Source organism: Anopheles gambiae, chromosome 2 (genome assembly GCF_943734735.2).
Source record: "Anopheles gambiae chromosome 2, idAnoGambNW_F1_1, whole genome shotgun sequence".
NCBI classification, from domain to species: domain Eukaryota; kingdom Metazoa; phylum Arthropoda; class Insecta; order Diptera; family Culicidae; genus Anopheles; species Anopheles gambiae.
The window spans coordinates 99,786,306-99,798,744 of record NC_064601.1 but is presented as its reverse complement, the minus strand read 5'-3'; the positions used below and the strand labels follow the sequence as shown (position 1 = coordinate 99,798,744).

Below are 12,439 nucleotides of genomic sequence, written 5' to 3'. Positions count from 1 at the left end.
GATCTGTTTTCCCAGTAGAATATTCCATGGGTTTTCATGAATCAGATTTTCAACAGAACGGCGTGCTTTTAACTGAACTGTCATCCACCTATCGATTGATACGCTTGGTACGTTTACTCTAGTAGCCAATGTAGCTAGTTTAGTTGAAAACACAACACAATATTGATGCTAGTAGGCCGTACAATAAATTGCAGTGAATATGTAAACAAAGCCAAAATTGAACCACCCCAATTGTGTGCACCGGAGTGTAATCGTTTAGTATTATCAGTCAAATTCGATTGATTAAACCAAGAGCTGCTACTTACGAACGACGAATTTTTGCCGTCAATATTTCGAGTGCTACCCCGCCAGCTTACCTGTAATGAGAAGAGAATGATTCGGGCTTTTAATAAAAGATCACCATGCGTCAAAGGTCTACGAACGGACATTGGAAGTTACAGTGGAAAGCAATAAGTGTGAGTAGTATAAAATATTTAGCATACTGCGAGGGTGTTACCCTTATTTCTAGGTGCCATATTCTAGAATACATCACACTGTTGCTGTTCAATTAGTAATTATCGTACGTAGTGTGTGTGTGTGTGTGTGAGTGTGTGTGTGTGTAGAAACTCAACAGGCCACCCCGGAGCCCCATGAATAGGCGGGGGGGTAATAAATTCACGTGTTTTAATATCCCTCCCTCCCACGTCAACCGGGCGACGTGCAGTGAATAATACACATACATACACTGCTGTCTGACGTGGACAAAGTGTTATTTTTTATGACGTTACGCCAAACGACAAACTAATGTTCGCCAGACGGCCTCGGGCGCGTTGAACTAGAAAGGGTTGATATCGATTTTCACATCAAGAAATCAATAAACAAAAAGGGTCACCACCGACGAATGTCCGGGGTGGGGATGAAAAGGACACGTCGTTTTATAACAACATCGTCTCGCTAAGGTGATTTGTCGAAGCTCTGGATGGAGCGGACTTTTTATCAGCCCCGAAACTTCCACACGCCTGCCGGTAAGGTCGCACGCAAAGCAAAAACACCTTCGGCGTCATGCGTGGGAAAGCACGCGCCGAAAGGAAGTGAAGTGAACAGTGAATAAGTGCTTAGTAATGGTCGCGCAGACACGGCCACTTGTGCCATTAGTAGCGCGCACGCTAGTATTGGTAGTGGCGATTTGTTGATAAACATTCGTCGGGCCGGCGGTGGAGCCGACCGACCGTCCGACCGAGCGAGTGGCTCAAATTGATCCGACACACAATCAGTACAGCGTGGACGTGCGGATCGTGCTGGTCGTTGCCGTCGGTGCGTCTTGCGTGGCTTGAGTGGGGGATTGGGGCCAGTTGCGGAGTAGAATGTGCGTGTAGCATTCCTTAGAATAGTGTACTTGGTTGGGGAGCAGTTCGCGGTACAGTCATTCATAACTTGTTTGTAGAGGTGAACATAAAAAGGAAGAATTCCACTAAAGCACAATTCCAGTCGCGGGAAGTAGTAACGTGATCGAGGTTGCTGGATTTGTGACGCACATGCACAAGGTATGGTCCATTTGTTTCATATTGACCGTAGCGTCTGCTAAACCTTTTCTATGCTGCAAATTATGTGCGTTTGTGTGCGATTAAACAAACACGCGATAAGAGATAATCAAGCGGTTTGTTTTACGCGTAACCCTACGCGAATTAATTACCCTTTGCTATTGCGATGGGTCCATATGTTGGGCGTGATGCTGGACTTGATAAGCCGCGTGTCGTGTTATCATTTTCGGCAACACGCGCACACTCACACAACAGTGCTGTGAATGATTCACCCAGAGGCAAACGAAATCAGTGTGAAACGGTCAAATGAAACATAATGCTGGCATAATGTTTTGTCCCGTGTTTATGTACCGGAAAATTGGAATACGCTATTGTACGCTAGTGTCTGTGGTGCTATTAACTGATGAAAAAGAGGCAAACTGTTTACATTTATTAACCAGCATTATGCGCAATGAATGAACCGGTGTTTGTATAGTCTGCACCAGGAACAATGGAGTATTCTGAAAAACTAACTTTTCCCATATTTGCTGTGTGTTTATACGCACACATTGTGAATCATTTTTTGTAACGTCTGCTAACGTCATCATCGAACTGTTTATCTATAGAAAACGCTATTGCAGATAAATTACTGTTCAAACGAGTCGACTTTTTTTCTTGCTTCGGTCAATAGCACATTGCGCGATAAGATGCAATTGTGATAGAAGTGTGATAAGACAATTCATCGCACTAATAGGTGTTTCAAAAACATCGCCACCATTGTGAGAAGGTGTGACTTTAGATCTTGAAGCCACACAAGCTGGTAGTGAGCGGCACGCAGTCCCAAAAATCCATTTCCCTCTGTTTTATAGCTCTCTTCAGATATCCTTCCATCATGGCGTCTACCTCGCGCTGGAACAAGTTTGTGTTGCTGCTGTGGAAGAACTGGATCATACAGAAGCGCCACTACATACAGACGCTGTTCGAGATCCTCATACCGGTGTTTTGCTGCGCGATGTTAATAGTGGTCCGTGGTCTGGTCGATCCGGAACAGGTGCTAACGCCAACCATCTTCGAGCGCTTGCCGATTGGATCACTGCGTGATCTAGACACCGGTAAGCAAGACATGCTGGGTGTTTGTGAACTTTTACAATAGTTTGGTGTTTTTATGCAGCTTTCCCACCCGTAACACTCAGCCTTGCCTATTCGCCACAAAATGCGATACTCCAGCAGTTGCTGGATGATGCGTTGAAGGAGGAGATTACAAATACAAGAGCAGTGTCACTAGTACCATTGCCAAATGCTCGTGAGCTGGAGAGTCTACTGATGCAGCGCAACTACATCGGTGGAATAGAGTTTCCCGACAGTTACACAGTAAGTATCAGGGTGTTGTATACGTTTGGAATTGATGTCCCTATTGCTGACTCTCTCACTAATCGATCATTGGTAGAACATCACCGATCTACCGCAAAAGCTACGATACGCTATTCGTCTTCCGGGCGAGTTACGATTCACTGGCTGGACGTTCGGAAACTGGCGCACCAACTTCATGGTCGTCCCGTTCGTCCAGGGACTGCGCAACGCCAACCAATCGGACGGTGGCAGTCCCAACTATTGGCGGGAAGGTTTTCTCACCCTGCAGGCCGCCATTTCGCGTACCTTCATTCGACGGCAGCGGGCCGATTACGATCTCCCTGATGTGTCACTGCGGGTGAGTCATTGGAATGGATTTGGGGAAATCCGAGATAGTGCGCAATAGCTATAAAGCATGAACTCACCAATTTCCCACTTTCAGCGCTTTCCCTATCCACCGTACTACGAGGATTTGGTGCTCGTAGCAATGGAACGATTGCTGCCAATGATTATACTGATATCGTTCTTCTACACCTGCATCAATACGGTAAAGTTTATCACGATCGAGAAGGAGAAGCAGCTGAAGGAGGCGATGAAAATTATGGGTCTGCCGAACTGGCTGCACTGGACGGCGTGGTTCGTGCGGTGTCTGGTGCTGCTACTGATTACCATCTCGCTGCTAATATTTCTGATTAGTGTAAGTTACGTCTTCGTTTTATAGCAAATTGGTTGGTTGAAGTGCTAATGAATCGTTTAATTATTGTAGGCAAATTTAACTCCAAACACTGACTTATCCGTGATTGAGTACGCCGACTGGTCGGTGCTGTGGTTTTTCTTCCTGTCCTACATTTTGGTGACGATTTGCTTCTGCTTCATGATGAGCGTGTTCTTTAACAAAGGTAAGCATTGCGTTTGGTTGTTCTAATTGTGCAAAGATTAATTATCTTTTTTTTCCCCTCAAAAGCCAACACTGCAGCTGGAATCGCCGGACTAATGTGGTTTCTGTTTGCCATCCCGTTCAACATTGCCGTCCAGAACTACGACGAAATGGCGATGGGCAGCAAGGTGGCGTCCAGCTTGCTCTCCAACACTGCCATGTCGTTCGGCATCATGAACATCATTCGCCTGGAGGCCGACCAGGTTGGGCTGCAGTGGCACAATCTATTCTCCGCTCCCTCTATGGGCGACGAGTTCAGCGTCGGTCTGGTGATGGTGATGTTCGTGGTCGACGCACTTCTTTACCTCGCCATTGCGCTCTACTTCGAGCAGGTAATGCCGGGCGAGTTCGGTGTAGCAAAGCCGTGGAATTTCCTGTTCACGCGCGACTTCTGGAAACGGAACCGCATCGAGGATGGGTCGGGCGATTGGGCGAAGGCGGAAAGTTCGCCCTACTTCGAGCAGGAACCGAACATCGACCGGGCCGGCGTGCGTATCGTCAATTTGCGCAAGGTGTACGGCAAGAAGGTGGCAGTGGAGGGGCTAAATCTGAACATGTTCGATGGACACATCACGGTCCTGCTCGGGCACAATGGGGCCGGCAAAACGACGACCATGTCGATGCTGACGGGCATGTTTTCACCCACCTCCGGTACGGCGCTGGTGAACGGGTACGACATCCGGAAGGACATCGAGGGGGTTCGGTTTTCGCTGGGCCTCTGTCCCCAGCACAACGTGCTGTTCAACGAGCTAACTGTGGCGGAACATTTGAAGTTTTTCTCCCAGCTGAAGGGCGTTCCAGGTGACAAGACGGCCGCTGAGATTGAAAAGTATGTGAACCTGCTAGAGCTGACGGACAAGCGGAACGCCCAGTCGCACACACTTTCGGGCGGTATGAAGCGTAAGCTGGGCGTTGGGATTGCGCTGTGCGGAGGCTCTCGTGTGGTTCTGCTGGACGAACCGACGTCCGGGATGGATCCGTCGGCACGGCGCGCGCTGTGGGATTTGATACAGAAGGAAAAGGTTGGCCGTACTGTTATCCTTTCCACACACTTCATGGACGAGGCGGATGTACTGGGCGATCGGATAGCGATTATGGCGGAAGGGAAGCTGCGAGCGATTGGGTCTCCGTTTTTCCTGAAGAAAAGTTTAGGCGCCGGGTATCGGTTGATCTGCGTGAAGGAACCGACGTGTGATAAGAAGCGTGTGCTTGAGATATTGAAGAAGTACATCCCGGAGGTGCGGATTGACACGGACATTGGGACGGAACTGTCGTTTGTGCTGCGTGAGGACTACCTGAAGGTGTTTCAGCCTATGCTCGAGGAGCTGGAGGATAAGATGCGAAGCTGCGGAATATCCAGTTACGGCATATCGCTTACAACGATGGAGGAAGTGTTTTTGCGGTGAGTGAGCAGTGTTGTAGACAGTTAATTGAACGATTTGATTGAATTTTCTCTTCCCACACTCGCTTGCAGTGCTGGCAGTGACTCGTTCCAGGCCGAAAACACAACGAATCACACTGCTAGTGGATACATCGACATGAATGAAAACAGCGATATATGTATGCAACATTTGATCTTCGGACAAGAAGAATTGTTAATTAAACATGGTTCTCTTTGTGTGTGTCCATCTTTTCTTATAGACTCCCTCGAAGGCCTTACACTTCTGGACGGTTCGAGGCGTTTGTTCCAACAAATAAATGCGCAGTTTTACAAAAAGTTCCTCACAACCATTCGCAGCTGGATCACGCTGTCGATGCAGATGCTCATTCCTATCCTGTTTGTGCTGCTGTCCTATCTGATCTTCCTGAACTCGTCCACCGGTCGTGATCTACCCGAGCTTAAGATCAATCTAGACAGATATAGTGGCTCGCTGACGGTGCTGCAAACGACCGATGGGTTTGAATCGGTAACGGCGGCTTTTCGTGATCGATTCCGCACAGAACCGAACGTCCATCAGTTGATTGTGATTGATGAGGATATGACGACGTTCATACTGAACAAGGTTAGTATACCTGGATTCTGCAGATAGGTTGTCCTTACATTGCTAATGTGTTGATGCTTTGTTTTCAGTCATCCCAGGATATTGCGACATTCAACACCCGCTACTGGGCAGGAGCATCACTCGACCGGTCCGTGTGTACTGCCTGGTTCAACAACAAAGCTTATCATAGTGCACCACTAGCCGTGAACATGATCTACAACGCTCTGCTGCAGTCCATCTGCCCGAACTGTGAGCTACAAGTGAGCAACAAACCACTGCCCTACCGGCTAGACACGCAACTCCAACGCCTGGAGACGGGTGCGAATGCTGGATTTCAGCTCGCGTTCAATACCGGCTTTGCGATGGCGTTCGTGTCCGCGCTGTTCATTCTGTTCTACATCAAGGAGCGTACGACGCGCGCGAAGCTGCTGCAGTTTGTGAGCGGCGTCAATGTGACCCTCTTCTGGACGATCTCCTACCTGTGGGACTATATGATATTCGTGCTGTCGGCGCTGTGCTATCTTGCAACGCTTGCCATCATCCAGCAGGACGGTTGGAGTACGTTCGATCAGCTCGGGCGAGTATTGCTGGTGCTGCTGCTTTACGCCTTCTCCAGTCTGCCGGTAACGTACTTGTTCGCGTACCTGTTCCACGTGCCCGCTACCGGGTTTGTAAAGATGATGCTCCTGAACGTGCTCTCCGGTACGATCTTCTTCACTGCTGTCTCGCTACTCCGGTTCGAAGGCATCGATCTGGACGACGTGGCCGACGTGCTCGAGTGGATCTTCCTGTTCTTCCCGAGCTTCTCGCTGACGCAGAGCATGAATGCGCTGAACATGGTGGGCGGTCGGGAGGCACTGTGCCAGCGGGCCTGCGAGCAGATCACATTCTGCACTGAGGCGTTGAAGTGTGCACTGGTGCCCCAGTGTTGCGGTACGAGCGCATTTACCTTCGATCAACAGACGGGCATCAATCGCAATCTGCTGTTCTTTGCCGGTATCGGGGTAGTGTCGTTCGCGATCATCCTGCTGGTGGACTATCGCGTTGCGAAGAAGCTGTTCTCCAGGAGTGCGAACGGTGTTACGATGTCGTCCGATCAGGAAGAAACGGACTCCGATGTGCTAGAGGAGAAACGCCGCATTGCTGCGTGCAGCTCGGGTGAGCTGGCATCGTACAATCTGGTGCTGAAGGAGCTGTCAAAGAACTATGGCAAGTTTGTAGCGGTTAACAAACTCTCGGTCGGCGTACGTCACTCGGAGTGCTTCGGGCTGCTCGGGATTAATGGGGCCGGGAAGACGTCCACCTTCAAGATGATGACCGGTGACGAGAACATAACGGGCGGTGATGCGTGGGTAAACGGTATCAATCTGCGCACGGACATGAATCGAGTGCACAAACACATCGGCTACTGTCCACAGTTTGACGCGCTGCTGGAGGACCTAACGGGCCGGGAGACGCTGCACATCTTTGCGCTGATGCGTGGCGTACGCAGGAGGGAAATTAATGGTGTGTCACTTACGCTGGCGGAAGAGCTGAACTTTACCAAGCATCTGGACAAGCGCACCAAAGCATACAGTGGAGGCAACAAGCGGAAGCTCAGTACGGCACTCGCCCTGCTTGGCAATCCATCGGTGGTGTATCTGGACGAACCGACCACGGGCATGGATCCGGGAGCGAAACGTCAGTTCTGGGACGTCATTTGTAAGGTACGCAGCACGGGCAAATCGATCGTGCTGACGTCACACAGCATGGAAGAGTGTGAGGCCCTGTGTACGCGGCTCGCCATCATGGTGAACGGGGAATTCAAGTGTCTCGGCTCGACGCAACATCTGAAGAACAAATTCTCCGAGGGTTTCCTGCTCACGGTCAAGACCAAGCGCACGGAACCGGACGCAGCCGAGCGGGTAAAATCATTTGTGACAAGCAAATTTGTGGGTGCTGTTTTGAAGTAAGTATTACAGAGACTGGTTGTTTCAATGTTCAATTTTGTAATGTTTCTCGCTTTCGAACGCTTTGTCCGCAGGGAAGAGTATCAAGACTCGCTCACGTTCCACATCGCACGGACCAATCAGCGTTGGTCGGCCATGTTTGGTTTGATGGAATCGTCAAAGCATCGGCTAGGCATCGAGGACTACGCGCTCGGGCAAACGACGCTCGAGCAGGTGTTCCTGTTTTTCACCAAATATCAAATAGCTGTAGAATAAAGGGGTATTCATGGTTGGGGAAGAAACGTTAACCACGGCTTGCAAAATCGGGTGACAGTTCGACAGTGAGCTGACATGCCATTAGCGAGCAGCCAAATTGTGATTAACCAACCAAGCATCTATTGTTACCATTGCCGGGTGTGAGGTTTTGAAGGTATTGTTCCTAGCGGTAAAGTATTCTTTTCTTGTGACCTGATTGTTGTTATGAAAATAAACCAATGTGTCTTTGTCGTTGTAAGATCATTATAGAGAATTCATTCGACTTGAAAAAACGGTAGATCATTGAGGTGAAACATTTAAACCTAATTGCTTCCAGGATTTGCGACATGGAAAACGATTGTAACCCCGAAACGATAAAGAGCATCACCTTGCACAAGTCATCGTCGTCCTCGGCTACATCCCTTTTGCCCTTTAAAAACAGGAAGGATTCGAGGCCACTCCGTCTCTCGTTCGACAAGATGACAGGACACGAATGTGTTGCATGTTTTGGATTGCTTTCATCAATCATCCATGAACCAGGACGGCAAGGAATGGGAAGGTGTGTGATGAAACTTCACACAACAGCGCGGCGAACGACATAACGGCTGCATCGCTAACAACGTTACCGCTTGCGAATGTGATTAATTTCGAAACAAAAGGCACCCAAAGTGAAACGAACGGCAAATGAAATTAATCAATTTTGACGCCACTCCCCGCGAAATGCTCAGCTCCCATCCCTGGGAAACGAAAAATGTATTGCGATCGGCGTTCTGATGTTCGAACAGTGTGTAAAATTAAAACAAATCCAGAGCTGGTAAAGCATACCATTGATGCGGAACGGGAGCAAAAATAAAACAAATTTTCCATCCAATTCAATCGCATTTGATCCACTGCAAGGGAGCGGTGGAGACCCCCATCTGGGTGTCCTGTTACTTATGCTTCAAGCTCAGGCTCACCGTGCTACAGGTGGCTTTCGTTTGTGAATTCATGCATCCTTCCGGGTTTTTCTAGTGAAAAACAGTACCGCGTTGAAAATCTGTAAGGAAGAAAAGTGTGTAATCGACGAAAGCGCAACACCGTAAATCAATATTGAATTTCAGTCAATGTCAATGGCAGACACGGTGCTACCGGAGCTAGGATGCCAGCATGGTAGCGATTATGATGGTAAGCGGTTAGCTCGCCGGGCCGGGTGCCCAAGTAATCGATTTTAAAACAATCAAATAATCGTTCATTTTCCGTCACCCATGTCATTGGGGACTGACTACAGCACAGTGTGCTGTGTTGACGCAAGTAAACTGGCATATTACATATCCAAGGTGGGCGTAATAGGTCATCCATAAAATACGTAACCAGGGGTGTATCATTTACGCAAACTAAGAATTAATTACGTGGATTAATTACGCAAACTAAGTCACTCAGAATCATTATGTCGCGAGATAAATACTTCTGTCCAGTGCAATGAAATGTGATGTTCTAAGGTGTTCCTCCTTCCTATAAGCATTACGTAATTGATGGATACCCCCTTATCCGTCTCTCGACGAAGAATTTGGGTGTAGTTTATAGAGCTTTTGTATTTTTAAAATGAGCCAGTCAATTTGGGATATTTTGAGCATTTTAATCTATCTTGAGTTGTATGTTCAAACGAATCGGAATCTCCAGCGGTTTCACATTGATGTTTCATGCGGTGACAGCCAGCAACTAAATATTTTCCATATTTTCTTGCTGGATTTGGCGCTGATCTCGGTCCTTTTAGTAGATCTTTGCCTAGTTTCTTGTTGCAGCTACGGTTTCCGCCACTATTACTGCCCTGGTGTTGTCTTGGTCCTTACTATTGTCGCATCGAATCTAGTTCTAGCTTTATATCCGAAACAAGTAATGTCTTTTGTCTCAGTTACTGCCACTGTGCCATGATCTTTTAAGTAACTCAAATTTTTATGCAGGTTGTGCTGCCACTTTTGTCTTGGTTTTGGTTTAGTATGTGGTAGATTTGAAATTGCAAAGAAATAAAGCTTTAATTCATTGATTCAGCTCAATTTGAATTCAGCTCATTGTATAGCAAATATTCCCGACCTAAAGACGTCAAACGGTTACTTTGTACCACCGGTGACGCGGCAGGTCAAACCACGCCAACAATTTCTTAACGTCCAACGCCAAAGAAATGACCGAAAGAGGTTTGACACAAAACGCGGGACCAGCCAATGTGCGAAGGTGGTGTGCTGTATTTGTCACCAGCCACGGTGATCCGTGCCCGATTTGGTGCGAGGTCGGTCGGGCCAGTTTTGGCTTGGCGTGCGGAGCGAGCACCATTGTCTCGGATCGAAGCGGATTGGCATTCGTGTGGGCATATCAGGTGCTTCAACTTCGACGGGAGGGTGTATCCAGCACTCACACACATAGACACAAAGATCAACGATCGTCCGGTCCCCGTACGATTTCCGGGGAGAGAGAGAGAGAGCGTGAGTACGTCAGTTGCGATCGGCGCTTGGGCGGTGCGTGGGCGATGGTGGCCCGTTGGCTTCACAACCTGTGTTTGGGGTTGGTAATGAGTTTTTTGGCATACTTTTTTTGTTCGTTCGTTTTGGTCAGACATTAGAGCCCACGCTTGCGGTACGTGGTTAGAAGTTTCGTCCGAGAGCTTGTCGAGAAAGAAAGATTCGTCGCAGCGTCCGGTGACTTCTTCCGCGTGAGCTTTTGGATCGAAAAGGTAATGTTGTTTATCTTGCGAAATGAGAACTCATCAACGGTACGCAAATAGCAGCGATACGAACGAGCGGGGAAGGACTTGGAGGAAAGTTCCGTTATGAAAAGAAGCGCAAAGGGTGGGATTAGATTGATTCGTAGTTTTTAGTAGATATTTTGAAGCAATTATTAATAAGGTATGCCTGGATTTTCTTGAAGGGGTAACAAAAACCCTTTGAAGTGGGTCTAGAGAAGGAAGAATTTGGTAAATTAGGCCGAAGAATTGGTACCCAACGTAATGAATGTCAAGCGGATAAATATTCCAAATTGGGTTAATTTAATACCATTCATTACTGAGCAGCGACAGCCAAGACTAGAAGCAGTTATTTAAAACTTTGACCCTCTAAACTTATATAAGATATCATTGAACTTTACCTATACATTCGATTACAAGGCTTAATTTGAGCTTTTTTGTAAAAAAAAATTGGTTTCCTTATTTGTTTGTTATTAAACAATTATACAATTATGTGCTCGACTCTTGTGACAAACAAACAATAATCGTTTCAAACGGATTGACTTAAACGTCAACCTTACATTTGCCCTGTTGCAATAGAATGAGGAACAAAATTGACTTTTTATTTGGATCAGACTGGGACGAATTTTAAAGCCCAGAGGTCGCAAACAGAACGACACAGAATTTGAAGGGAAAGTAGCCTCTTGTGAAGGAAGCGCAAATGCTTCCGCGAAATCTTTTTAGGGAAGGAAATGAAAAGGCATAGCACGCGAATTTCTTTTGGACACGTTTAAGGCGATAAGTAAATATTCTTGGAAATGCTTTCTATTGGTAGCGTAAAGCGTACTGGTGGGTAGGTTTTTCGGGAAAAGCATTATTTCCTTAAAAATAGAACCTTGGACGGATACTTTGTTGAGCCGTCTTATTATTAACTTTACCTTCAAATAAATGTGGCTTAAAACTTGAAGCCTGTATATTGAAGAAATGGGATTATCAGTTGTGTTTAACTTAACTTTTCGGTAAATTGTTAAATAGAGAATGGGAAACATACAAAAATATATCATAACCAGCCAGGGGATATAATTTCAATGATGCAGTTTACAAAATTAATCACTGATAGCCTCCGTCACTGTTGACCGCAATACGAAATAGATTACACCAGGTAACAACTATGTTTTGGGTATAAAAGTTTGTTTTGGGGAAGCCATTAGTAGACAGAGCGCTGTAGATTTATGACGCCAGCCATTCATCTTTAACCCACAATACCGTGCCACAAACCTTTTATCGTTGAATTCGCTGCTCAAACCCATCGTTATAAAAATGTTATACCCCGCACGGTAGCCTTTAAAAGCGCGCGCTCCGCTAATGATGGAAGGTCAGCCATTACGAGCCTAGAAGCGCACAAACGTCCAACGACACACCTTAAAAAAACAAAATAGACAGTGACCCCGTGATGGCACTATCGATCTTGAAACCCAAAACCCCACGAACAGCTCATTCAGGGGGCCAGGCCGAAACACCAGCAGCCGAAAAATCGTTTACCGCACCATTTTTGGCCACGACCAGTCGACCACCATCGCGCCCGCTCAAGTGAGACTCAAGGAAGGTCTCTTGGGGCGATTCAGATTGCTGAACGGCTTCTGGCTTCTCGGACGCGAACTGAACGCGTGCACTTTATCGAGTTGCCACTAATGGCGATGGTAAGCGAAAGCCTTCCGCCGGCGTTGGGAAATTGGAGCTCCGATCGATTTCCATCGGCCAAGGACGAGGCCGACGGTGCATGGCTGGGATCGCAC

The 12,439-nt window shown here is 47.4% G+C and overlaps 2 protein-coding genes across 9 annotated transcripts in view; one reads left to right on the top strand and one right to left on the bottom strand.

The window, feature by feature from the left end:
• Window positions 1–12,439, bottom strand: part of LOC1276993 (mucin-19) — a 172,396-nt gene that overhangs the window by 82,346 nt on the left and 77,611 nt on the right. The window lies entirely within an intron of this gene.
• LOC1276992 (phospholipid-transporting ATPase ABCA3) lies at window positions 316–8,210 on the top strand. 4 transcript variants are annotated; one of them, XM_061647348.1, is made up of 11 exons: window positions 316–455; window positions 2,379–2,611; window positions 2,671–2,870; window positions 2,947–3,207; window positions 3,292–3,546; window positions 3,616–3,748; window positions 3,814–5,188; window positions 5,261–5,346; window positions 5,428–5,789; window positions 5,858–7,716; window positions 7,792–8,210. In XM_061647348.1, exons 2-11 carry the CDS (start codon window positions 2,392–2,394, stop codon window positions 7,970–7,972), a joined length of 4,932 nt encoding a protein of 1,643 aa, XP_061503332.1. In that variant the 5' UTR covers window positions 316–455; window positions 2,379–2,391; the 3' UTR covers window positions 7,973–8,210. The 4 variants fall into 4 exon arrangements, with proteins under 4 accessions (XP_061503332.1, XP_061503331.1, XP_557048.4 ...); XM_061647347.1 differs by having other exon boundaries at window positions 2,369–2,611; XM_557048.4 differs by lacking the exon at window positions 316–455 and adding an exon at window positions 1,241–1,523.